Genomic DNA, 26,471 nt, shown 5'->3' on the forward strand with positions numbered 1-26,471 from the left:
TTCCTCTCCAAAACTGGGCAATCTAAATTACCCCCAGAGGATTCAGCGATTCTGCAGAAATCGGACTCAAATTTCTCCTCCACCTCCTCCCTCTCAAACACACACGTTAACCTTAAAAAGAACCATAAAGAAAGTAGAGGTTGAAATAAGTCTTAGGTGGAATTTTATCATGGAAACAGACCATCAATGGGTTAACCTATGCTGGCAGATGAATTAGCTTTGGTGCAAACCTTATTCTCAAGCTTTGCCTGCCATCTGTCTGATGAGACAGCATCCTGAAATTTCAAGGCAACTGATTATAAAAACTGTTATTTGCAACTACTTATCTTGAGTGAATCAAGGTTTTCTCAATCCTGGTCAATTGCATAAGACACCAATTGTCATTATTCTGGATTCCACTGGTACATTGTCATCAGACATTTTCATTGTTCTCAAGAACTGATTACAAATAAAACTTACAGATTTTAACCTAAAAAGCTGTTTTGATCAGCTTTTATGCAGCAGGTTTTTTTTATTAAGTTTTCATATAAAAAAGGAGAGGATGGTTACATAATTTAAAATGTTTTATAACCAATGACCTGATTTAATATCTTCATTTTACAGAGCCAGCTGAATGAAGGGGGAAAAGATGGCTTTTCCCAAAATCACTTGTGGTCAGCCAAGGTCAAGCTGGGGCTGAAATCCAGGTCTTTCAATCCCCTGTACTCTATTTGGCAAACCAAGAACTAATATGTGAAAATTAATACAATGCAGTGGAATGTTTTACTCTAAAAAATCATGTATTTTTCCCCCAATCTAGGCATACTGGAGATGCTGCTCCCATGTCTTTGCCTCAGATACATCTAAAATCCTACAGCTAGTGGTCACCTATCAAGAAACCTCATCCTGTGCCCACCTGCAGGACTGCATGCAGAAAGCAATTAGTAAGTGTCTTCTAGCGACTTTGTTGTATTTTTTTTAATAAGTAGGCACTACACCCAATGCGGGGCTTGAACTCACAACCCTAAGATCAAAAGTCGTATGCTCTACCAATTGAGTCAGCCAGGCACCCCACCTTCTAGTGACTTTCATATGCTCATCACTGAAAATGCCTGCACTCTTGACTTCCTCCCATCCCAAGCCCTCATTCAGTTGTCCCAAGAGCCTGGTGGGGCAGGAATCCCCAACCCCACTGCACAGATGAGAAGACTGAGGCTGAGAGCCTCAGATCACATAGCTAGTTGGAGAAACCAGATCTCTGGCTCCAAGTCCCACATCCTCTCTGCTCTGCAGCTCTGCTCTGGACCTAGTTTTGCTACCTGCAAAGCCCTCTTTTGATAACAGGGCCTCCTGCTTGTGGAGCCTGCACCACCCCACCAGGCACTGTGCTCCATACACTGCACTGAACCCCTTTGTTTAAGCTTTATGCTTTATGGGACTGTGTGTGTGTGTGAGAGAGAGAGCGAGAGTAATGTGCTCTTTGGAACGAGTCAAAGAAAACTGAGGTGTGCAAAGAAAAACGCAATTATCTCTGCTGCCCATCTTCCCAAACCCCTTCAATACACAGACAAGATCAACATTAAATGTGAAGTGTGTATCCTTCCATACTTCTTCCCTGTTCATAAAAACACACAGAGACATATGGAGGAGGATTATTATATCCTGGTTTTGGTTCTGGTTTTGTTTTTTCATCAGACTTAGTTCCTCGGGTGAATCTGCTGCCAGCTTTGCTCAGAAAATATCATGAACATCCCTCCAGATCAACAAACAGAGAGACTCAGTCAGGCTTCTTAATCAGCTGCATAATGTTGCATGGTATGGATGGACCATAATTTCACTCAGCTATTCCTCTACTGAGAGGCATGCAGATGGCTTCCAGGTATTTTGCCAGAATAAGTAATGCTGCAACAAACAATCTGGTAATAAATTCTAAGGTCCCCATGCCCTCATTTCTCTCAAATAGAGTTCCCAAAATGCCACCGTCAGGTCAAAATGTATGCACATCTTAATTTAATTTTAAAATGGCATATTATCTTAATAAAAAATATTCTCATAAATATTGAATAAAAGCATTTTAAAAAAGATCACACACATAATCCCTCAACCCAGAGATGGTTACCCTTAATGATTTGATAAATTTCCTTCCATGAGGAGATAGTGCAGCCAAATTAACTGAACTTGTTTTACTTTCATAGGCTGAAATTAAATTCCAGACTTCTCACATTCCTTCCATTTCCCCCACAGCTCTCTCGCGCGTCTACCAATCTAACAGATGAAACGAGGACGTCACGGTCATTCCCACTGTGTCTTTCCTTGCTGAGAGGGGACACTCAACGGGTCTCATGGGTTTCTTAGGGACACGCCAGACTTTGAGGCACAGGGGAAACAGAAACACTGATCATTTGCTCAAGAATTGTCTTACCGACTTTTGCTGCTCAAACATAAGTTTTTTATAGAACAGGTGGAACTGCTCAAAGCTGAGCTCATCTTTGTGTGCACCAATTTCCTGTAAATTAAAGACAAAAAAAAAAAAAGTGACCATGCGATCTCTTACGTCCCCCACCAGAATGCCGCCTCACTGTTACCAGGTGGAATGGCTCTTCCACAGCTCTGGCCAAAACCAAACTCACTCCTCTGAGCCCAAACTGTCCACAGGTTTCCTAATTTACCTGCCTGGAGAACACACCCACCAGGGGCCCCACCAGGTAAGATCCTGCCCTTGAACCCCCTAAATGGAAGCAACTCAGCCAGAATTCCAAGAACTGTGATGCAGAACTCTTCCCTCTGGGGGCAGAAGACACTTCCAAATCTAGACCTAGTGTAATAAGGTCTGGGCAGACAGGGCATTCTAAAAGCATGGGAAAATTAACCAAGCCTTTGGAGTTAGAGTTCAACCCCAGTCAAGGCTTGTCCTCTGAATTGCTTAATGGCTTTGGATGATTTACCTGATCCCGTTCAGATCCTCAGTTTCTTCATCTGTAAAATACAAAAACCACCACCCACTCCCACTCCCTAGGACTTCCTCCAAACCAAACCAGTAACATCTACATATTGCCAGCTCAGGGAAGCCCTGATAAAGAACAAGATTCCAAAGATGTGGTGATCAATGGTAACACTTCCCACTGTCTCTGTTTCTGCCTTCCTGGAATAGTTGGAATGCTCTAGGCAGGTCAAAAGATGGCTTGGTAGCCACAAAGTGGGTGAACTCTTCCAAGAACTCACTGGCACAAATATGAATGCCCTTTCTTGGCTTGAGGAAGCCTATGACCGGGGTTGCCGGCAAGCAAGTGGCAAGGTCATGTGAGTCCCACAACTGGAGCTAGGGAGATGGAGCATCACTGGCTTCCTGACAAGATTCAGGATCTCTCTGAGCACCAGTCGGGGGGGGTGCCTAGGCATCATCTCCATCCTTACACCATTCAGGAAGGCCCCACTTGCCCTACCCTACGCCATCACCCTTGGAGTGACTTTACCCACTTTACCTCCCAACAGCGTAATTACAGCAGACCACATACAAACTCAATGATGAGTGGAAGGAGGGCTGGGTAGGAAGTTGGGGGAAAGCCAGAGAGGAGCCCACTCTGACAGCTATATTATGAGGGCTTGGATACAGAATACCATGCTCTTGACAACCTTACCTAGGGAACCTTTCGTAATATTTTCCGAAAGAAACAAATTTGTTCATGTTACTTGAAGGAGAGCAGGCTGTGGGACAGTGAGTGAAGGGAAAGACCGCACTCGTGGTTCTCACCTAGGACTGCATGGATGGCGTGGATGACGTCCTCACCTAGGACGGTGAACTGGACAGATGTCTGGGCTCTCCCAGGCACCCTTCAATGGGGCTCAAAGGCTAAGTGACCCTCGGTTCGGAAAATCGCCACGCCAAGAAGCTACGACACTTACCACAAACTTATCTTTGAGGAACTTGGCACTGTTCACCTTAAAGTTGACCAGGGGTAAGATGGTCTTCAACTCTCGGAGGCTGATGCTGCAAAAGAGGGAAACCTCAGCTCTAGCCACTTCAACTGTGGAGGGCTGGGCTACATTCACCCTGCCCTCCAGAGCACCCTCTATGGGTAGAGGGACTGGGGACAAGAGACCCTGGATTCCATCTGAGTCACACAAGGCTGGTCTCCACCCTTCAGGGAGGGCCAAGGACTCAGGTCACATAAGAGATTCACAGTGTGAGCAGAACATGGTGGCAGGAGGCCACATAACCTCTGTGGATAGGAGATGTCCCGGGGCTTCAAACCAAGGGGAGTGACTCACCAAAGGCCAGAGGGGAAGGGGAAGGAGCCAACCCTATACAAGCCCCTACTATGTGCCAGGTTGCCCTGCGGGTCATCCAGGCAATAATGTTACCTAAGCCCTCACTCCATCTGACCCCCGCACACACACAGGAAGCATTACCCACCCTTGGGGTTTGAACAGGCAACGGGAGAGGGGTCTGCTCAAGGTCAAGGGCTGGGTGACAGCAGAGCCCAGGTTTGAATCAAATCCCAAAAGGTATAGTCACGTGGACCACATCACAGAAATCTTCCTGCGTGATTTTCACCTGGGCCAGGTAGTAAGTTCAGGTGCAGAGGAAAGAAGAAGGAGAGAGCACATTCAGAGCAAAAGAAATACCCATAGTAGCACCAGTTACCAACATTAGCAGTGGAACTTTAACAGCGTATATACAATGCCAGGCACTGCTCCAGGGGACAGACACAGACACGCCTTCCATGCTCTAACGACCGCATGAGGTGGGTACCGTCACCATCTCCACATTCCCGGTGAGGACACAGGCTCAGAGAGGTCTGGGGCTAGGACGTGGAACAGGGACTCCAGGGAAGTCCACCTGTAACCACTGCCTTTTTCCGCCTCTCCAGGAATAGCATGACCAGTGCAGAGAGGTGTGGGGTCGGGGTGGTCGGTCAAGGGCGCAGGATCTAGACCCCTGTGGCTGTAGAGCTGAGAGTGAGACTAGAGCGAGAGAGGGTGGTCTTGGGGTGCTGTTGGTGTGGTCAGAGAAAACTGCTCTGTGTTCTGCAGCTGTCAGTCTGGACAGGGCTGTGCATGGCCAAGGAAGGAAGCCTGCCCAGGATGTGGGCAGAAAATGGCCCAGTTTCCCCCACACTGTCAACTCAGCTTCTGCCGGCACATCCAGAAGAAGGCAGCACATTACAGAAGAAGGGAGCACATTACGCTGAGCAACTGCCTCTGGAGACAACTGAGTGGAGCTCCTGGCCATCCCTGTGTCCCCACCTCCAGCCTTTTTACCTCTAGTCTAACAGCCTCCCTAACATCAGACACCTATACCTGCCAGATGCTTCCCTACCCCCCGACTGCTTCAGGGGCAGCAACAAGGGTTTTCCCAGAAAGGCTGAGAGCAACACCTTCAAGCGGGGCTGGCTGGCCAGAGAGTCAAGCAGGCTGGCTGAGACCCCCTTTCTGACCCAGCCCCCGGGGTGCCCAAGAAGAACCTGGCCAGGACCGGATGAAGGGAGAAGAACAGCAGGGCCTAGCACCACAAGAAAGGGCAAGGAGAAGGTCTGGCCAAGCTGGGGGCCCTGCAGGGCTCATCCAGGACCAAGGAGGAGGTCAGAGTCCCCTCGGGAATCTAGAACCTCCAGGCAGAAACAGGGTCAAGAAACCTCCCCACATCCAGGTATAGAGACAGGGGCACTGGGAGCCAGTGGAGCAAACACAAGATCTGGGGCCAAGAGACTCTGAGCAATGGGGCACCCGAATCCATCTGCTCCAAAAGTCCTACCTTATAGCAGAGCAACTGAGCTGCCAGGTAAAGGTGGGGACCCAGAGCTTCCTTAAGCTCCTGTGCCAGGACCTTGCCACTCCCCTCACCTCCCTGCCCCCCAAGCTCCTTCCTCATTCCCTCCTTCCCCAGACCTGTGATCTGTGCTGCACTGCCTGACCCTGAGCCAGGACAGGCTCGGTAACTCCCCAGCTGCTGGAGGGGAAGAATCCAGCAGCCCCCCACTACACCCCTCTCCCCGTTTGGAACTTGCCATCATCAGATGAAGAGAGTGCCTCGGCAAGGCTGCATCCAGCATCCAGTGACTGCAGCCCTCCCGGGACCTCAACAGAGGACGGCTCTGCAGGCCGTGGCTGTGACCCACAGCAGCCCAACTCCTGCTACTACCCACAGGTGTCCATCCCCCACGCCCTCCCCAGGAGACTTCCCGCACACAAACCCCCAATCCCCATCTCAGATTCTGGTTCCTGCAGGCTCAGCCTGTGACCATGGGTTCGGAACCAGGGCAATTCTTCTGTAGAGGGAAGGCAAGAAACAATCCCTGCCAAGGGCCACAAAGAGCCCCTGCCTCCGTTGTGGCAGGCATCACTCCACAGTCGTGGCACCTCCCCCTGTCAGCCTGGCACCGTCCCAGCTCCCACAGCATCACGCCCCAGCAGCCTTTGCCATGCCACCGGGGTTGGCAGCCCCAGTAAACTTACCTGCCACCCAAAGGCTGGACCCACACCACCACCACCCCCGGCTTCTCAGCTGTACAGACAGTCATACTCACCAGAAGCTGGGCATCTAAGCATTCTCACACACCAACCCACTGTGACCTCACCCCAACCCAGGGAGGCAACAACTGTCAGCCCTCTCTTACAGAGTAGAGGCACTGAGGCACAGAGAAATTAAGGAACTTACCCAAACTCACAGAACTAGTAAGTGTTAAAGCGGAGATTCAAATCTCACCACTGCCCAATAGAACTTTTGACAATGATGGAGATAGTCTAGATCTGGGCTATCCAATGTGGTAGCTACTAGCCACATGCGGCTACTGAGCATGTGAAATGTGGCTAACATGACCCGGGAACTAAATTTTTTTATTTAATTTTCATTAATTTAAATAGCCACAAAGAGCCAGGGGCCACCATATAGGACAGAGCAGCTCTGGAAGCTTGCTTGTCTAAGTAGAGTCCCTGGACCAGCAACACCAACCTCAGCTGGGAATTTGGTAGAAATGCAGATTCCTGAGCTCCAGGCCAAGCCTTGTGAAGCAGAAACTCTGCCGAGGAGACAGTACACGCCTAAGGCCAAAGCCCCCCAGGCGGTCCCAATGTTCTAGGGCCACAGCATGAGCTGCATGATACCTACGTGCATTCCTGCTGAAGGAGAGACCTGGACCCGCACACCTGCCTTCCACCTGCAACCGCTGCCCCTTCTGCCTCCTGAAGACCCAACAGTCTTCCCTCTGCCCCACCCAGCTTCAGCCTCTGCAAATCCCATGTTATATGCTCAGCGGCAAAAAGCAGAGGGAGGGAAAAAAATCTGGAGACAGGAAGACAAACTGCTATGAGCCCTACAGGCTCCTGTGCCTCCACGGGACTCAGCCCCTGTGAGCCTCACACCAGGTAACACAATTCCAGGGACCCTCACAGAATGTTCAGGGGATGGGGTGGGGCTTTCTCAAGGAGTATTTGGATTACAGAAATGCTCACCTTTTGCATCAACCGCAGAACCAGAACCTAATACTTAGATAACAGATAACTAAACTCTAAAGGCTCAAGACTGGGGAGGGGAGTTACCTCTAAAAAGCCATGAGTTACTGTTAAAGCACTGACACCTCTGACTCAGTCTCCCCAGGCCTGGAAATGTCTTAAGGAAAGCTTCCAAAGCTAGAACATTCCATGTTTTTTTTAAGGATATTATTTATTTATTCATGAGAGACAGAGAAAGGCAGAGACACAGGCAGAGGGAGAAGCAGGCTCCTCACAGGGAGCCTGATGTGGGACTCGATCCCAGAATCCCGGGATCACACCCTGAGCCAAAGGCAGACGCTCAACTGCTGAGCCACCCACGCTTCCCAGAACATTCCATGTTATGTCTAGGAATGAGATAAGGAGAACTTTCTTTCATCCGACGAACACTAAAAAGACCAAACCAGCCAAACCTTTGACTTCAAGGAGCCCCCATCAACACGAGCAGCAGCAGGAAGGTAAAACTCAGGGAAAGCCAAGCATGTCTGCTCAATGGGGGACCATGGAGTCATGGCACAGGGCCAAGAATCTTACAGTGACCCCAAAAATGCTTCTCATGAGGGTCACATTGGTGACCTGAACATAGGGAAAAATTAGACATAAGTTAAATGACAAACAAAAGACAACTTTTTGAACCAAATATCAACTTCCCATTGATTTCTTTCTTTTTTTTTTTTAAGATTTTATTTATTCATTCATGAGAGACACAGAGAGAGAGGCAGAGACACAGGCAGAGGGAGAAGCAAACACTCTGCATTGAGCCTGATGCGGGACTTGATCCTGGAACCCTAGGATCACGACCTGAGATGAAGGCAGACGCTCAACCACTGAGCCACTCAGGCATCCCTCTTTTTTTTTTTTTTTTTTTAAAGATTTTATTTATTTGACAGAGAGAGGGAAACAGAGCAAGCAAGTGCACAAGCAGGAAGAGGAGCAAGCAGAGAAAGAGGAAGAAGCAGAATCCCCACAGGGAGCCCAATCCAGGGCTCAATCCCAGCACCCTGGGATCACCACCTGAGCCAAAGGCAGCCACCTACCCATCTGAGCCACCTAGGTGCTCTGCCCACCTTGGTTGGTTGCTCTTGCAGTCACTGACATCACATTCCTGAAGAGTTGCAGGAAGTATAGACATTCTTACTGTTTAACATGTTGTGAAAACTGTTTAATCCTCCCCTCCAGAGTGGGCTGGATTCAGCAACTTATTCCCAAATAATGGGGTTGGTGACTTTACAAAGGAGAAATCTTCCCGATACTACCTTGGCCAGGTGATCAAGGGTTACATGGCCACTGATGAGCCCCGCAGAGAACACGCACCACTCGATGTGACAATGGGATGAAAAAGACCTTCGCCTCTGCGACATTCTTCCCAAACACCCACAACCTCAGCCTACCCGTCACTCCAGCCTCATCATGACAAAAAGGTCAGACCCACCCCAACTAAGGGACATGCTAGAAAATGCCTGGATGTACTCCTCAAACTGTCAAGGGCAGGAAAGACGGAGACACTGATCTGGCTCAGGGGAGATCAAGCCGCAGAACCACGCAGTGGGACAGAGGGTCTGCGGATAGATCTCAAAGCAGGAAAAGCATGTGGGGGTGGGTGGGGGGGACTGTGAGCTCCAAATCAAGCCCCAGGCTCAGTTCAGAGTCCTGTGCCAACACCTGTTCCTCCTCAGGCCTGACAAGCCACAGTAACGCCTGAGGGGAGCACAAGAGAAAGCCGCAAGGAAGGGTATTCAGGGACTCGATGTGCTATCTTTGCAACTTCGCTCGGGAAAGCTGTCCCCAAATTTAGAGATTAAAAAAGAGGAAAGAAGATCATATGTGTAATTAGATCTTAATGAAGTAAACACTGAAGGTGGAAATCTACGGAAATTAGATGTAGCTGGGGTTAACGGTGCTTACCATTTAATATCCCATTTAGACAGATTTTTTTCTAGTTTCCAGTATTAATAAAATTTTCTATGATGAACATGAATTACTTTCATTTTTTTTTAATCTATGTGTGCTTTTTCAAAAGGTAATGCCAAATGAGAGTGTAAGAATGAAAAATAAAAGGTTGTCTAGTTCCTAGTCCACGGTCAGCCCTGGGAAGCAGAATATGGTCTAAAATAGTTAAGGTGAAATTTAAAATGGGCCAAAGAACGAAACAGATATTTCTCTAGAGAAGATGTGCAAATGGTAAAAAGCACGAGAAAAGATGCTCAACATCCCTAGCAATGAGGGAGATGCAAAACAAAAGCAAAATGAGCTACTACTTCATACCCATTAAGATAACTATTATTCAAAAGAAAGAGGGTGAGAGGGAGGGAAGGCAGGAAGGGAGGAAGGAGGCAGGCAGGGAGGGAGGAAGGAAGGGGGTGAGGAAGGAAGGAAGGAAGGAAGGCAGTCAAGAAGGGAGGAAAGAAAGAAAGAAGGGAGGCACAGAGGCAGGGAGGCAGGGAGGGAGGGAGGGAGGAAGGGAAGGAAAGGAGGGAGGGAGGGAGGCAAGAAGGAAAGAAGGCAGGAAGGGAGGGAAGGAAGGAAGGCAGGAAGGAAGGAAAGAAGGGAGGTAGGCAGGCAGGAAGGGAGGGAGGAAGGGAAGGAGGGAGGGAGGGAGGGAAAAACAAGCACTGGCAAGCCAGTGGGAAGGCCGGAGCCCTGGAGCCCTGGAGCCCAGGGGTGGGACTGAAGGCTGCAGCCACCGTGGGAAGCGGAAGAGCCCACGTCTGAGGACGCAGCACTACCACCAGTGGATTCAGCAATCCCACTTCCGAGTAACGCACACAGGAACTGAAAGCAGGCGCTGCACACTCGGGTTCACAGCAACAATAGTCAACAGCCCAAAGCGGGAAGCCGTCCAAGTGTCCATCAAGAGATGGACGGATCAACGACACGTGGCCCCCACCCACAGGGGCGTACTGTGCAGCCTTAGAAAGGAGGGAAAGTCTGACACCTGCTACGGGCACGTGGATGAACCGTGAAGATGGGGTCCTAAGTGTAACAAGCCAGTCCCCCAAAGACAAATAGAGCCTGACTTCACCGGAACGCAGGACCCAGAGCTGTCACACTCGTGGAGACAGGAGGCAGAGCAGAGGTTATTAGGGTGGGGAGGGAGGAAATGGGGGGGACTGTTTAAGGGGACAGTTTCGTGCGAGATGAAAAGCGCTCTGCAGAGGATGGCGGGGAGGGACGCACCACAGTCTGAACGCACTTGCTCTCACAGAAGCGGACGCTGCAAGTGTAGGTTTTATGCTGTGTGGATGTTACCACAATCAAACCCATCAAACAGATTTTACTTCCAGGCTGTGGGGTGGGGGAGTGGTGGGAGGGAAGATTTCTGCCTTTTACTAGCTTTCAGGAACACAACTTATAAAAAAACAAAAGCAACATCAAGCAGTAATACGTAAGCCTCCCACCGCAGCTGGTTTGTTCTATTGAGTGGCACTATATTATTCTCAGTGGTCACAAGGAACACAGCTGTGGGGTCTCTGTATTTCTGCGTAAAGGGGTTAACCTTTTAAGACAAAGATTATATTAACAGAACATCCTCAGAATACATTTTGAGAGTTTTCTAGTAGCGCAGAATTAAATTGCACCCATGTGAATGGAGGCTATTTAGATCCTATGTGAGTAGAAACAGTTATTAAATAAACTAAAAGAGGGACACCCGGGTGGCTCAATGGTTGAGCATCTGCGTTTCGCTCAGGCCATGGTCCTACATCAGGCTTCCTGTGAGGAGCCTACTTCTCCCTCTGCCTAGGTCTCTGCCCCTCTCTCTCTCTTCTCTCATGAATAAATAAGTAAAATCTTTAAAAAATAAACAAGCTGAAAGAGAAAAGCTTTGAGTTCATTCAATAACCACTGTCTATGGGACGCTGGGTGGCTCAGCAGTTGAGCATCTGCCTTTGGCTCAGGGTGTGATCCCACGGCCCAGGGATCAAGTCCTGCGCATGGTGCTCCTGGCAGGGAGCCTGCTTTTTCCACTGCCTATATCTCTGCCTCTCTCTGTGTGTCTTTCATGAATAAATAAATAAAACCTTTAAAAAAAAAAAAAAAGCAACACCGTTAAAAGGTAAGACTTGGAAACCCTTTCTTTTAAATCAAACAACATGAAAATAAGTTGAAAGTTCAGGCCATAGTTTTACAGTGTGGGGGCTCCTTTTGCATCGACTCAGACAGTCTGGTGCCATACCTGGCAAGCTGGGTTGCTGCAGACAGGTCAGATAACCCTGCTTGGCCTCAGTGTCCTCAAGAAACGGGTCAAAGGGTACCGAGCTCAGTGGCCTGTGAGCATTCCAGAAGTATGCAACACGCTCGGCACGCTGGCTGGTGCAAGCCGACTTCTCAAGGAGGGCCAGCGGCCACCGCTCTGCCCCAGGTGCTCCACAGGGAGACAAGGTGTGCAGGCCGCAGGAAGGCCTGGGAGCCCGCCTGCCTCCCGCCGCCAGAGTCTTGCTGTGCCTCTGCCACTCCTTTGTCCTCCTTCAGGAAATGCCACCAGCCGTGGGCGACAGGAAGGGAGGAGCACAAGTCAGTTGCTCTTTCACTGGTACCTTCCTTGGTCAGAGTTCCTTTTGGAAAAACTCCCTCCCGGCCTCCCAGAACCACAGGAAAGGTGGATCTTCCACACGATGACAGGGCAGCGGGGCCTCTGCCCATGCGGAGAAGGCCCAGGAGGGCGAGCGGGAGGCATCAAGGCAGAAACAGACCTCCCCTCTGCGGAGGGTTCCGGGCTGGCCAATGGAAAGACGGGTCTCTATGAAGGCTGCGCAGGAACCCATTCTGAGCAAGACAGCCGGAGGGAGGCTGCCCTTCCTCGACAAGACGGAGGCGGACCCCCAAACCGAATCAACGGCCCCGTAGCACCCGTGCATGGAGAGGGGGCCCGGGAGGGCTCCCTCTGGCATCCCTGTGCCAACCTCAACAATGAATCACCCCGAAGCCACCCAGAAAGGAAACATCAGGGAGGCCCCACCTCGGAGGCTGAAAGAGACCAGTGTGAACCAAGTCCTGCAGTGCGGCCTCCCCAGATCCACCTCCTTAACGCAGGTGTGCAGCCTGCTGCGCGGGACCACACGCAGGGAACACTGGCACATGGAGGAGGGAGGGAGGGTGGATGGACAGGGCGACACGCGGTGCACTTCTGGCAGACCTAAAAACCTTATTGAACGTTTCACCACTGGTGGCGACTGTTTCTCCATCAGCCCCTCGGATGGCATATGTGGAAGAAACCAGGAGGCAAGCCCAAGCTCTGAGATCACCAGGTGATGGAGCCTCAGAGGTGGAAAGGGACACCAGGGGACAGCTGGGGAGCTTAGCTGCCGACATCTCTCAACAAATAGAAAGAAGGAGAATCTTTTAAGATTTTATTTACTTATTCTTGAGACACACACACACACACACAGAGAGAGGCAGAGACACAGGCAGAGGGAGAAGCAGGCTCCATGCAGGGAGCCTGATGCGGGACTCGATTCCAGGACCCCAGGATCACACCCTGAACTGAAGGCAGATGCCCAACTGCTAAGCTACCCAGGCATCCCAGAAGGAAAATCATTTTAAAAAAATTTAAGGAACACCTGGGTGGCTCAGTGTTTGAGCATCTGTCTTTGGCTCAGGGCGTGATCCTGGGGTCCTGGGATCGAGTCCCACATTGGGCTCCCTGCATGGAGTCTGCTTCTCCCTCTATGTCTCTGCCTCTCCCTGTGGGTCTCTCATGAATAAGTAAATAAAATCTTTTTAAAAAATTAAAAAATAAAAATTTTTTAAAAAGGTCTTGTGCAAGGCGAAAATTATACAATGATTTTTAAGTGCTAAGCACAGTGTGTGGCAAACTGAGTGCTCCATAAATGGCAGGTTTTATCATTACATTATTAATAATAACTGGAGCAGGGGTGTGGGGCAGCTCAATCAGTTCAGTGTCTGCCTCTGGCTCAGCTCATGGTCTCAGGGTCCTGGGATCGAGCCCCAGGTCGAGCTTCCTGCTCCACGGAAGCCTGCTTGCTTCTCCCTCGCCCTCTGCTGCTTCCCCTGCTTGTGCTCCCTCTCTGTCAAATAAATAAATAAAATCTTTTTAAAAAAATAACTGGATCATAGCCTAAAAAAAAAAATCGATGAAAGAATGTTCAATCTCACTCAAATAAATACACATTTAAGCAAACACCTGCTGTTGCCTTTCACGCATCAGATCACCAAAGGTCTGGTGACACAGGGCACGGTGGAAGGGGTGTCCCCTTGCACCACGGACAGAAATACAAATTGCTATCACCTCTTTCAAACTGTTAGACCAGAAAACACTTCGCTGCTGGGATCCCCCGTCTAGGGCTTTATCCTGTTTGTCTCCTCCTCACACATGCTTACAAACAGAGAGACCCAAAGTTCTCCAAGTACCAGTATTAGTGGTAATACTAACAGGCCAGGAGCAATTCTACATCCATCAAGAAGGAAATAATTTCTCATCAGTAAGGAAATAACACTGCCAAGTCCCAAGGTCAAACCTTGTTTGTTATAAAAAATGTCTGGCACAGAGCACCATGTGTGCTGACGGGGAAGGGCCCCAAATCACACTATTCTGAGGAACAAGTACATTGAATTACATGTTTTCGTGTCTCTCACGTCCGCCGGCCAGGTCTACCCAGCCCGTTTAACTGCCATGAGTCACCCTGGGTTACTTCTTTTTTTTTTTTTTTTTTTTCTTTAAATTTTTTATTTATTTATGATAGTCACAGAGAGAGAGAGAGAGAGAGAGAGGGCCAGAGAGACAGGCAGAGGGAGAAGCAGGCTCCATGCACCGGGAGCCCGACGTGGGACTCGATCCCGGGTCTCCAGGATCGCGCCCTGGGCCAAAGGCAGGCGCCAAACCGCTGCGCCACCCCACCCTGGGTTACTTCTTTATGGTCAACCTCTCTCCAGCCACGAAGTAGGGCAGGCACATGGCGATCTCCTTTCTCCCCGGATACAGAAGGTACTCGAATATGAGAGCCTCAAGGATAAGATCCAAGGGCTCCAAGGCAGAGAAGCTGTCTCTGCAGAGAGGCCTGAAAATCCACAGAAGTAAGGCCCCAGAGAAGTGGGGATTTGTCACCATCAACCCCCAGCGCTTGGCAGAGCATCTGGGACCTCGCTGGTCCAACCAGACCTCACGGGGACCTTTCCACACCACAGAACATGCTCTGACTGCCTTGCACTGATCCAAGAAAGAACGTCAGAGGCCAAGATGATCTGGAGAAAAACCACAAAAACACGAACACATCCTTACCTGTTTCTTCTGGTTTGGTCCACTGAATAAATCTGCTTTCTCAGCCAACTGGGAAGAGAGTTGAGACAGAGACAGTTAGTAAACAGCAGGAATCTCCATCAGTTCTATGGAATGGGGACAAAGGATTCTGGAAACAAGAAAAGCTTTCCAACTTGCTAACTTGAGCAGCTTGGGAAGAAGCGGTTTTCTCCTTGTGGTTGAAACGCCCTAGCCGAGCCAAGAGGCCCCTCCAGCTCGTACAGGCTGGCATTCTTTACACTGACAATCCTCTCTGATGATGATCATTATCGCCCGAGAGGCTGATGAGAAAAACGGTGCGGATCAGAGGGTTTTCACCGAGGGGACAGTCATCCACACGCCAATCCCGTGTGGACCTCACGACACTGACACACGGACAGGGCAGTCCTGAGCAGCTGGCAAATCCTGCAAGTCCTCTGATGACTTGGTGGAACCACTTCTTAATCCTGTAAGAAGGAAGCCCTCGGTCCTCCCCAGACGTCCCCTCCAACAACATGTTTCCATCTCAGTTTCAGTACACTCCTTACCCCACCAGAGAGAGGTGGGGGGACAGCTCTTTGACGAGATGCTGGAGAGGCCACAGCCTCTACTGAGGACCTGTTCCCTCCAGGACACTCAGTGAGCCTCCAAGATAAAATGTCCCATTTTTCTTTTCTTCACTCACACTGGCTAAGGGAACAGAATAAATGAATGTGGGCACTCAAGATAAAAAGCCATAGTCAATGGGCCACTTGGGGTGGCTCAAGGGCTGAGCATCTGCCTTTGGCTCTGGGCATGATCCTGGAGTCCCGGGATCCAGTCCAGCATCAGGCTCCCTTTTGGGAAGTCTGCTTCTCCCTCTGCCTCTCTCTGTGTCTCTCGTGAATAAACAAAATCTTTAAAAAAAAAAAAAAGGAGGGGATCCCTGGGTGGCTCAGCGGTTTAGCGCCTGCCTTTGGCCCAGGGTGCAATCCTGGAGTCCTGGGATCGAGTCCCACATCGGGCTCCCGGCATGGGGCCTGTTTCTCCCTCTGCTTGTGTCTCTGCCTCTCTCTCTCTCTCTCTCTCTCTCTATCATGAATGAATGAATGAATGAATGAATGAATAAATAAATCTTAAAAAAAAAAAAGGCAAAGTCAATACCTCTCAATAATGGTGGGTGTAGATGCACTCATCGCTTCCTGGTGTAAGATTTTCAAGCCAGAGAGCCACTTATTCGCATCTTCTTTAGAGTCAGCTGGAGAGGTGAACAGGAACAGAGATGCTATTACTCCCTGGGAAGACCTCTGCAGAGAGATCAGGGCCCTGGCCGCCCCAGCCCCACACAGACCATAGGGACAAGAGGAGCCAGTGCTGGATTCCCATTTTGCACAAGGACATGAAGAAGGCATCTCCTTCACATCATTGTGGTTCTAAGACCTGCTTTTTGTGTCTGAGATGAAGCCACATGCCCAAGATGTCCCTTCTATGGCAAGGGTGACAAGTATGACCTTCCCCCCCTCCCAAGAGTTTTAGCTTTTACCCCTATGTCAGTGAATAAGGTGCAAGCCTGGGATAATTCACACCACAATCCTGAGCAATCCTCAGCATCTCCTGTTTCTTCTAGTCAAGGCCAGGGAGATGGGAGAGAGGTAGTGCCAAGCAGTAGGTGAGAGCTTGGCATCACTGACAGGGTCCCACTGCATCACTTCAGGGCTGTGTGACATTCAGCTGATTTCTTACCCCTCTGTGCCTCATTTCCTCATCAGTTAGCAATGCAAACACCTCGCTGAGTTACTAACCATGTCCTAAGGACCAGGTACCTTGTTTATCTGGATGAGAACATGCCAAGGTTGCTGCTCCCACTCTTCCCAAGGGAATGAGGAGAAAATGAAGCTCAGAAGTGTCAGGACACCTGCCCCAGAGCCCGTACATGGGAAGCTGGGATCTGAATCCAGGTCTTGCTCATCTCTCTACTGGACCTTTCTACTGAATTCCAGAGCTCTGTTAAGACACCAGAGCTGGCATCCTGGACTCTAAGACTTGCTTGGGCTCTCATGGTCTCCCTACCAAGAACAACCAGGCCTCAGCCTGCAGCAGGGGTAAGTGGACACAATTCTGAAGGTCATGGGCACAGGCCCCTCTCTCCTGCCCATCTCTGCACCAGCCACACACCATCAATCAGACATCCATTCATTATTCCCACATCCAGCTCACTATTTCCCTCCTTTAAGCCCTCAACACACATAACACTGTCTCCCCAGATGGGTCTACCTCTTTCCTCCCAACTCCTACTGATGCCTCAAAACCCCATTTAAAAGTCACCTCCTCTGCAAAGCTTCCCTGACATTGGCCCTCTGTCTTCCTACAGCATGCTGTATTGTGACTGGACTATACCTCTTATCACAGCATACTGTGAGTTCTATAACAGCAGCGACTGGGTCTCGGTGGCAGCTAGGACAGCCCCGTGCAGAGTGCATGCTCAAAGGTGCATGATGAGCAAGTGCAAAGTGCAAAAGCAAATCAACAAGAGCTTTTTGGTCCTAATTTAAATGCCCCTGACACTGCTTAGCCTTCATCATCTCCCCTCCACTTTGGTCTACTTTTAATGGGATTTATTTTCTCTTTCACCATTCACAGTTGCACATATGGTTCTAAGTCAATAAATCCTAAGATGAGACCTGAAGGCAGTGACAAGCTTCTGCTCCTGAGTGAAGTGCCTGAGCTTTTCTGCAGCTCATCTTCTGGCCATTCAGAGGCCCCTTTGGCTTTTTGGTGGATTCATGGGGACAGCTGGAAATCTCACCTCCGGATCATGTGTCTATGTGAGTGTATGTATGCACGCACATATGTGTGTATGCATGTGGCAAGTGTACTATGTGTACGTGTGTGCATGCGTGAATCTGTGTGTGTGCATGCACATATGTGTGAGACAGAATATTCCAGGATAGTTTCTCCAGTTTAGGGGAATAGGCCAGGCTCTGCTGGACAAAAACTATATATAACCTGCCTTCAGCTCTCTACATGCACCAAGCAGGACCTTAGCATAATGCTTACAACACCCCAATGAGGCAAGCATTACCGTTCTCCCCATTTCACAGCTGAGCAAACTGCAGCTCTCAGACAGGTTGAGTAGCTTGCCCAAAGGCACACAGCTAGAAAGGGGTAGAGTTAGAATTCAAAACCATGATGCCTTCGAACACACAGGAGGGGGCAGGCAGGTGTGAGCATTCTGCTATTGGAGAACGTCCTAGGAAGGAAGCCAGGCATAGGCGAGGAGAAAAATGCATGAAGGTGCACTCACCTGCCAGACTGAGTGTGCTCAGAACAAACTGGGTGCCGTACAAGATGGTAAAACAGCACTCTTCCTTCTGGCGGACTGCTTTGGCACGCTCAAAATCCTTGGAGTTCTTCCCTGGGCGGATTTCCTTGATTTCCATGATATCCACTAAAAGACAATTGAGACAGGCTCATCAGAAGCTGGAGTTCACTCAACTTGAGGACAGAGCCACAGGTCCGCACCCCACCCCACAAGCACCGCCCAACTCCTGCACTCCCCAGCCCCTCAGTCCTGTCCACACTGCAGGTCTACATGCAATAAGTAAAAAGCTTGCTGTTCAAAGCTACTAAGTACTGGGATGCTGGTATAGCAACAGACAACAGAAACAAGGAAATCTATCCTCCCTATAACTCCTGATGCTGTGTGACTCCAGTCCCTTCCTAACCAAACTGGGCAGGATGGCCACCTGACCCCAGGGAGATGCCTTCCCCCACAGTGTGTCTGCCTGACCCAGTGTCTGATGACCCCTCACCCCACAAGATGCCCATGTGACCCAAGAGTGACCCCTCCCCTCATAAGATGGCCACCAGACCTAAGGGCAAGCCCTCCTCCCCAGAGATGGCCACCTGATCCAAGAGTGACCTCCTCCCCCGACAGGATGGCCAAATCACCCAGGAGCAACCCTTCATCCCCACAGATGGCCAAGGGAGAGCTCCCCCCCTGCCACAGGATGACCATGGTCCATCACAAAGAGACAAGCTCAACCAGTCCCTTCCTCCTCTTTTTTCTGTCAAAAAAAAGCACCTTTCCTGGAACAGACCCATTACACATGTTTCAGATGAAGCTGATCTGCTTCTCCTAACCACCTATCACAAGTCAAAGAGGGGACCCTAGGAATAGCCAAGGGGCCCTACCGTGGAGCACCATGATTGGTCCAGGGACGAGCACATGGTCCGATCTGGGCATACCAGCATCCTCCTGGGACTCATTTTGGCCAGAAATATTAATAAAATTTCTCTTGCTACTGCTGCTGCCTGGCTGATAAAACAGGAGTCTGGGGGCAGCAGGGAGCATGTTCCCCAAATGTAGAAGGAAAAGACTGAGCCCAGGAAAAGACTGAACCCCTAGGTCCAGTCATACTGGAAGCCATACCTGTCCTAGAAAATGCTACTTCCATGACATAGTAAATTCTTTTTTTAGCTTTGGTTAGTGTGACCTGAGTTTCTACCCTTGCAACCTTAAGAGTGCTGGCACATATATCTCAGTCCTTGCATGGAAGAGAGAAGCAGGAAAGAAAGGTGTCCCTGAAAATGAGAGGAGAGGGAGGGAGCCTGGACCTGGGATGGAGGAATCCGGTGAATGAAGGCATTTAGAGTCAGGGTTGATCAGCAGGAAAGCAGGGTTGATTAGCTTCCACAGGTAGCAACAGGAGTTTGGGTGCAGTGAATGCAATTAGGGGAGAGAGGGGTGGAATGAACGGGAAGCTCTCCTCTTTCTTCCCATGGGTCTTGTTTTGGTTGGACCAAAAACAGTTCGGTGGACAGGAGTCATGAAGGAATGTAAAGAGGCTTTAAATGAGAGGCATCGGTTCTGCACCCTCTGTGTGGCGGTATTTCCACAACCCTATACATGTGAGAAAACTCTGTAGACCTAGACACCAAAACAAAACTCGAGTCCACAGAAAAAAATAGAGAAAACCAAGTCTGCAATTTATTTTTATATTTTAAAATTTTTTTTATTTAAGAAAGACAGAGACATGCATGGGAGCATGATTGGGGGTGGGTAGGGAGGGGGTGCAGAGGTAGAGGGAGAAGCAGACTCCTCACCGAGCAGGGAGCCCAACTTGACTCAGGGCTTGATCCCAGGACCCTGACATCATGGCCTGAGCTGAAGGCAGACGCTTAACCAACTGGGCCACCCAGGTGCCCCTCAGGTCTGTATTTTAATCATACCATACCAGTGTCAGTCCTGAGTTTGGTGACTGGACGTTATCACTGGGGAAAGCCAGATGAACAGGACACAGAAATCCTGCAGGATTTCTGCAACGTTCACATGAGTCTAAAATTGTTGCAAACCAGTAAGTCTTAAAAACCACTTTTCAACGTATTATTTTGGGAGGGGGGGTGCCTCTAAACCCTGTGGGAGGTGGGGCACCAGATCCCCACCCTTGACCCAACCCAGAAACCTGGAGTCTTATCTCTTTTCCCTCACTCCTCAAAAACAAACAGCAAAACACAGACCCTTTTTGTGCGCTGAAATTTATAGCCTTCTAGGAGGAAACTGGCATTGCCGATTGAACTGTTTTCGCCTCATCTAAGACATGAAAGGTGGTGACATTTGTTCTCCTCAAATGTTACCCACCAACCTTTGCCAGTCAACATGCTCACGCCTTGAAGCAAATATATATATATATTTTTTTCCTATCAAGTCTAGCAGTGGTTATCTACTGTCCTTGTTGGTAAAATCTTTGAATTGGCCTCCTGTGAGTTTTTCTTACGGTGAAGTTATAATAAAAACTTGACACACGTACATGAAGAAAAAAATTTCATATGCTGTGACCTTATCCTGAGGCAATTACCAGTTCTACTTTCTAAATTACGCTTGACTCAGTCAACTTCTCTCCATTCCCATGGCCAACGCCATAATCCAAGCCACTGGGATCTCTCGCTTGGCCTAGCGAAGGAGCCAGAAGTTACTCCCAGAGCCATTTTTATGAAACTTAAATACGCTCATGTGGGGAGTCCAGGTGGCTCAGTCAGTTAAACCCAACTCTTGATTTCGGCTCAAGTCATGACCTCAGGGTCGTGAGATCGAGCCCCACACCCAGCTCTGCACGCAACAGGAAGTCTGCTTCCCCTTGCCTCTGCGCCTGCTCCCACTCGCATGTGCACGCTCTTCTCTAGATCAATCTTTAAAAAGTAAATAAATAAATATGTTCACACCTTTCCTGGGCTTCAAACCTTCTGAACACATCTCAGTGCTCCTAGGACTGAGATCCAAGGCCCGATGTGGACCCCACCAGCCCCATCTGGCCCCACACCCTCTGTGCTCCAGCCACCCAGTGAGGGGTCACCCCGACTACAGGACATCTGCACGTGCTGTGGGCTCTGCTAGGAATGCCCTGGGTCTGGTTACCTCCAAGTTCCCCCTTCCAGTTTCAGCTCAACCACCATTGAACTCAGAAAACCCTCCGATTCTTGCTATGGTAGCAGCCCCTCTCTCCACAGCCCTGAACAGAGGCAGCACCTGTGGGTGGGACTCCGTGGGCTCAGAACCTCTTCCCTAGAAGGTGCTCCCTTCCTCAGGACTGCACCCCGGGCCCTAGCTGGTATACAGTGGAGCCCAATAAATAGCTGTTGAATGGGGAAAGGGGGCAGAGCGCCTGGGACAGGCACTGGAAATGGGACAGTGGGAGGTGGACATGGAGATAAGCACACACACAAACGGAGACACCCAGACAGGGCAAAAAGGGACAGAGACACCAGGCAGGCCCCCCAGACAAGGAGGGAGGGAGACACGAACACGCACACATACCAAGTCAGAGAGGGAGAAGCGTGAGACGTGGCAAGAGAACAAAAGAGAAATGGCCACCCTGAGGAGGCAAGAGGTCCTGGGTTCTCCTTCAGTACCAGCAAGGACCCCTGCCTGGGAGCCAGGCCCAGCCTGCAAGAGGGCTGCAGGCACCCACCACGTCAGCAGGGCCGATCACCTGCATGACATCATGGGGACCACACTCCCCCTGCCCCAAACTGGGGAAGGACAGGCTCCTTGGTGATGCTCCTGAAAGACCAGGCCTTCTGCACCGGCTTGCCCTGGCTCCTCTGTCATCAGCTGACTGTATCTGTGATCTCACCTGACTGACTTCTCCACCCTCCCTGAAACGATTCATTCTGTTACCTTTATAACCACCCTATATAGCCCCTCCCTTGCACGTTTGTATTTACAGGTTCATGTACCTGGGGATGTGCATCCTCCTCCAAGCCCCAGGCAAACAGGGATCGTGTGTCTGTCCCCCTCACTCACAGCTGAAGCTTCACTGCCCCCCTGCACCAGAGCCTGGCTCAGAGCAGGAACTCAGGTACCCATGGAACGAATGAATCAGATTCTTACTTGGGAGATGATCCCAGGAACACCAGGAGAGGAGTGGGGACATGAGACAGGGATGGAAAGCTGCTGAGGAGGAGACTGCTAGGTCATCAAGCTGGTCCTCTGTAGGCACCTGGAGATGACCCCACAGGGGTTCTTGGGAGTCCTCGCCTCACCACAGAGCAAGGGAGTTGGGGTATTTTTTTTTAAGATTTTATTTATTTATTCATAAGAGACACAGGGAAAGAGGCAGAGACATTGGCAGAGGGAGAAGCAGGCTCCATGCAAGGAGCCTGATCTTGGACTTGATCCCAGGACCCCGGGATCACGACCACTGAGCCACCCAGGCATCCTGGGAGCTGGGGTATTTATCCCCAAACCCCACCTGCTGTTGGTCAAGGGCTGTGTCTGAGGCCTACCTACCTGGTCCTCAAGCAGAGGGCTGCAGGGTTCACACCAAGCTGTCCTCAATGTACAGAAGTGAATGCTATAGCAATCAGAGTCCAACCCACGGCAGCCTCTGCTACATCAGGTCATCAATCTGGTAGTTTCTATGCTACCCCCATGAGACACAGGGATCAGTATGTTTGAGGGATCAATGACCCAGTAGGTAGTTCAGGCAGTAACAGATGTGGCCAACTCACAGGCACTGCAGAGGACAGCTTCTCTGGGCTCCCCGCATGGAGACAGGACAAGATGTCACTGCCCCTGTGAGTTCTTTACCACCACCCCCGACGGCATCCTGGCTCAGAGGTGGTTCTGGGGTTATAGAGAACATATTCTCATTTAATGTAACAGCTTTATCAAGATACAGTTCACATGCCATACAGGTCATCCATTTCAAGTGCACAATTCAATAGCATCTGACGTACTCACAGACTTGTGCAAATCATCACCAGAGTCAATTGAAGAACACCTTCATGCCCACAAAGAGAAACCCATACCCTGTAGCTATCACTCCCCATTTCCCTCTTGTCCCTACACCAGCCCTGGCAACCATGAACCTACTTTCATCCACTAACAGATGTGCCTTTCCTGAACATTTCATATAAAGGGATTTCTACACTAGGTGGTCTCTGGTATGGGGCTTCTTTCATTTGGCATAAAGTCTTCAAGGTTCGTCCGTGTCATAGCAAGTGTCAGTACTTCGTGCCTTTCTATGGAGAAGTAATATTCTAGAACAGACAGACCACATTTTCTTCAACTGTTCTTCTGTCGATGGACGTTTTTGGGTTGTTTCCACCTTTCGACTACTGTGAATAGTGCAGCTGTGAACATTTACATGCAAGATTCTGTGTGAACACCTGTTTCTCCTAGGAGTGGAAAGCCGTCCTCCTGAGTCCATACTCTCAGGGCTGCGGGCCTAACTGTGAGGTGCCTCCTTCATGCCATGGGGCTGTCCAGCCATCATGGACCAGAGAGGGCACTGCTCACAGCCGGAAAGTCAGCTGCAGATGGGCCTGTGGCTCTACCAAGCCCTTCACGACTATTACTACTACTTCCCAGGCCTTCTGAGCAAGGAGGGCCCAGCTCCAGATGAATCAGAGGGCTGCCCGCTATGCAGTACCCTCCTGGTTACCAGGAGCCCCAAAAAGGCAGGAAGGAAATCCCTCACCAGCTAGGGTGGTTGTCTCTTTAGTGATCAACGTCTGAGGGGCCCATTGGTCAGTTCTGTTGCCATGTATTTGATCTTGCATCACACAGGGGCACCTTTTGCTCAGTGATGATCCCACTGCGCATGGGGTGCAGAGCAGAGATGGGGGGTAGGGGGATCAGGCCTCCTGCACGCAACTAGGTCAATCCCAAATCACTTTTCTGACTTGCAGCGGAAATAAAATTCTAGTGCCCGGGTTGCAAACTTGCCACCCGAGTCACGTGAAGCATGTGTCTGGTGACTAGTGGCTCAGAGCAGGAACCAGCAGGTCTGGGTTTGAATCCCAGCTTCTAACAGATGCTTCCAGCTAGAACTCACTGCTAGCCCTGCTAGCCCTGTGCCTGCCACTCCCCCTAGTTGTGCTCTAATAAATAAAATCTTAAAAAAAAAAAAAAAAAAAAAAAAGTAGGGATGCCTAGGTAGCTCAGTGGTTGAACATCTGCCTTTTTAGCTCAGGTCGTGATCCTGGAATCCTGAGATCGAGTTCCGTATCAGGCTCCCAGGAGCAAGTCTACTTCTCCCTCTGCCTATGTCTCTTCCTCTGTGCCTCTCCTGAATAAATAATTTTTAAAAATAATAAAAAAATAAAGTAGTGCCTCATAACTACAACTCATAAAGATGTAGTAACTTCTAAGTACTTGTTAGCTTTTTTTTTTTTTTTTTTAATTTATGATAGTCACAGAGAGAGAGAGAGAGAGAGAGAGAGGCAGAGACACAGGCAGAGGGAGAAGCAGGCTCCACGCACTGGGAGCCCGACGTGGGATTCGATCCCGGGTCTCCAGGATCGCGCCCTGGGCCAAAGGCAGGCGCCAAACCGCTGTGCCACCCAGGGATCCCTGCTATTATTTTTTTTAATTATTAATGCAACTGAATAAAGCTAGACTCATATGAGGTACAGGAAAAAACACAGTTTTTTGGGTTTTTTTTGTTTTTGTTTTTGTTTTGTTTTTAATTCATGAAAGCCACAGAGAGAAAGAGGCAGAGACACAAGCAGAGGGAGAAGCAGGCTCCATGCAGGGAGCCCAATACAGGACTCAATCCCGGGTCTCCAGGATCATGCCCTGGGCAAAGGCAGGCACTCAACCACTGAACCACCCAGGCGTCCCAGGAAAAAACACAGTCTTAATTTACTTGTGGAAAGTGAAGAGAGAGGGTTGCCTGGGTGGCTCAGTGATTGAGCGCCTGCCTTCGGCCTAGGGCATGCTCCTGGAGTCCCTGGATCAACTCCCACGTCAGGCTCCCTGCATGGAGCCTGCTTCTCTCTCTGCCTGTGTCCCTGCCTCTCTGTGTCTTTCACTAATAAATAAAATATATATATATAAAAAAATCGAAGAGAGAGATCCATATGTACTGATGTGGAAAAAAAAATCCACAAGTTTATGTAAATAGGGTACTGGAGGTATGTGCCTGTGTCTGTACATCTGCACATGTCTGTCTGCATGTACATACATACATGTGTATGTACATATTGTGCACAGGTGTCTATCATCACTCAAATTCTCACTATCTAAATACCACTCTAATTTGCAAATATTTTTTTACACAAAACATACTACCCAGATTACACCTGCTGTAGGATGTTCATGCACAGGCACCAATGAAAATATTGGTGTGTATCAGCCTACAACAGAAGATGACCGAGTCTAGCACTCCCAATGCTGAAAATCAACACGCATCAAACCTAGTGTCCTGTCCACCCTAGTAAGTCCTGCTCAAGTCCTAGCATTTACTTCTCACAAGCCAACTACCAGAGTCCAATTCAGAGGACATCTCAGGTATTTTCAACAGAGTAGTTCACTGTCATCAAGTTGCAAAGTAGAGGGAAAAAATCAAAATTCACAACCAACACCATATAGTTAGTACCCTACGTACTCTTTGCAAACATGCCCAGGAACAAGTTCATTAAGTATCATATAATTGGGACACCTGGGTGGCTCAGCAGTTAAACGTCTGCCTTCGACTCAGGGCATGATCCTGGAGTCCTGGGATCAAGTCCCACATTGGGCTCCCTGCAGGGAGCCTGCTCCTCCCTCTGCCTATGTCTCTGCCTCTCTGTCTCATGAATAAATAAAATCTTAAAAAGTCAAATAATTAAGGTATATCTGATGGGTTGGTTTCCAGGTGTTTAAGGGTATTAAGCAATACTGGGGATGGGAATTGTGGTTTGTTTTTTTTTTTTTCAATCAGTTGTAATGCATCACCATTTATATCCATGTAATAGGAAATAACAGACAGCTATCCAAAAAAAAAAAAAAAAAGATGCTCTCCCTCATGTTTCCAGGAATGTATTAGACTCAGCTAAGGAGGAATACCTCTATCTGTACACGTAGAAGTCTGCCAATTTGCTGACAATGAGGGTTCCTGGTAGGGAGGATGACAAGCAAATGGTAGGCTTGATCTGCTTGGGTTGAAATTTTTGCCAAAGGCACAGAGTCATTAAGATGACCGACTTTATTTTCAAAGTAGGCTCTGGTGGCCAGAGCTCGGGCCATGTGCGCTCCTGTGGTGGGGCTCAGCAGCCGTGTTTCCTGCTTGAAGAAGTAAGATAACACAGCCACAGAAGTGAGGCCTCATCTCTGCACAAACTTAGCTTCCCAGTATCACCTCGGGCCTTCCCCAGGTCCGGCCACCCTCCCACGGCCTTCCCCACTCATCACCTGCAGGCACACACTTGGGGTTTCCAGCCTCCTCCCACTCTCCCACCTGACACCACCACCCCCTTTGCTGGCTGTCCCCATGACCCCATTCTTCAAACCCTGCTTCCTTTC

The 26,471-nt window shown here is 49.5% G+C and overlaps 1 protein-coding gene across 6 annotated transcripts in view; it reads right to left on the reverse strand.

Annotated features, from left to right (window-relative positions):
* PLCG2 (phospholipase C gamma 2) overlaps window positions 1-26,471 on the reverse strand; it is a 174,614-nt gene that overhangs the window by 74,602 nt on the left and 73,541 nt on the right. For all 6 annotated transcript variants that reach the window (XM_072731458.1, XM_072731455.1, XM_072731457.1 and 3 more), the window contains 5 exons: window positions 17,988-18,131; window positions 15,848-15,941; window positions 14,708-14,755; window positions 3,883-3,967; window positions 2,402-2,485 (listed from right to left, as the gene is read on the reverse strand). In XM_072731458.1, coding sequence (XP_072587559.1) covers window positions 2,402-2,485; window positions 3,883-3,967; window positions 14,708-14,755; window positions 15,848-15,941; window positions 17,988-18,131 — 455 coding nt within the window. The remainder of the gene's footprint in view (window positions 1-2,401; window positions 2,486-3,882; window positions 3,968-14,707; window positions 14,756-15,847; window positions 15,942-17,987; window positions 18,132-26,471) is intronic.

Source organism: Vulpes vulpes, chromosome 12, assembly GCF_048418805.1.
Source record: "Vulpes vulpes isolate BD-2025 chromosome 12, VulVul3, whole genome shotgun sequence".
Classification (NCBI taxonomy): Eukaryota; Metazoa; Chordata; class Mammalia; order Carnivora; family Canidae; genus Vulpes; species Vulpes vulpes.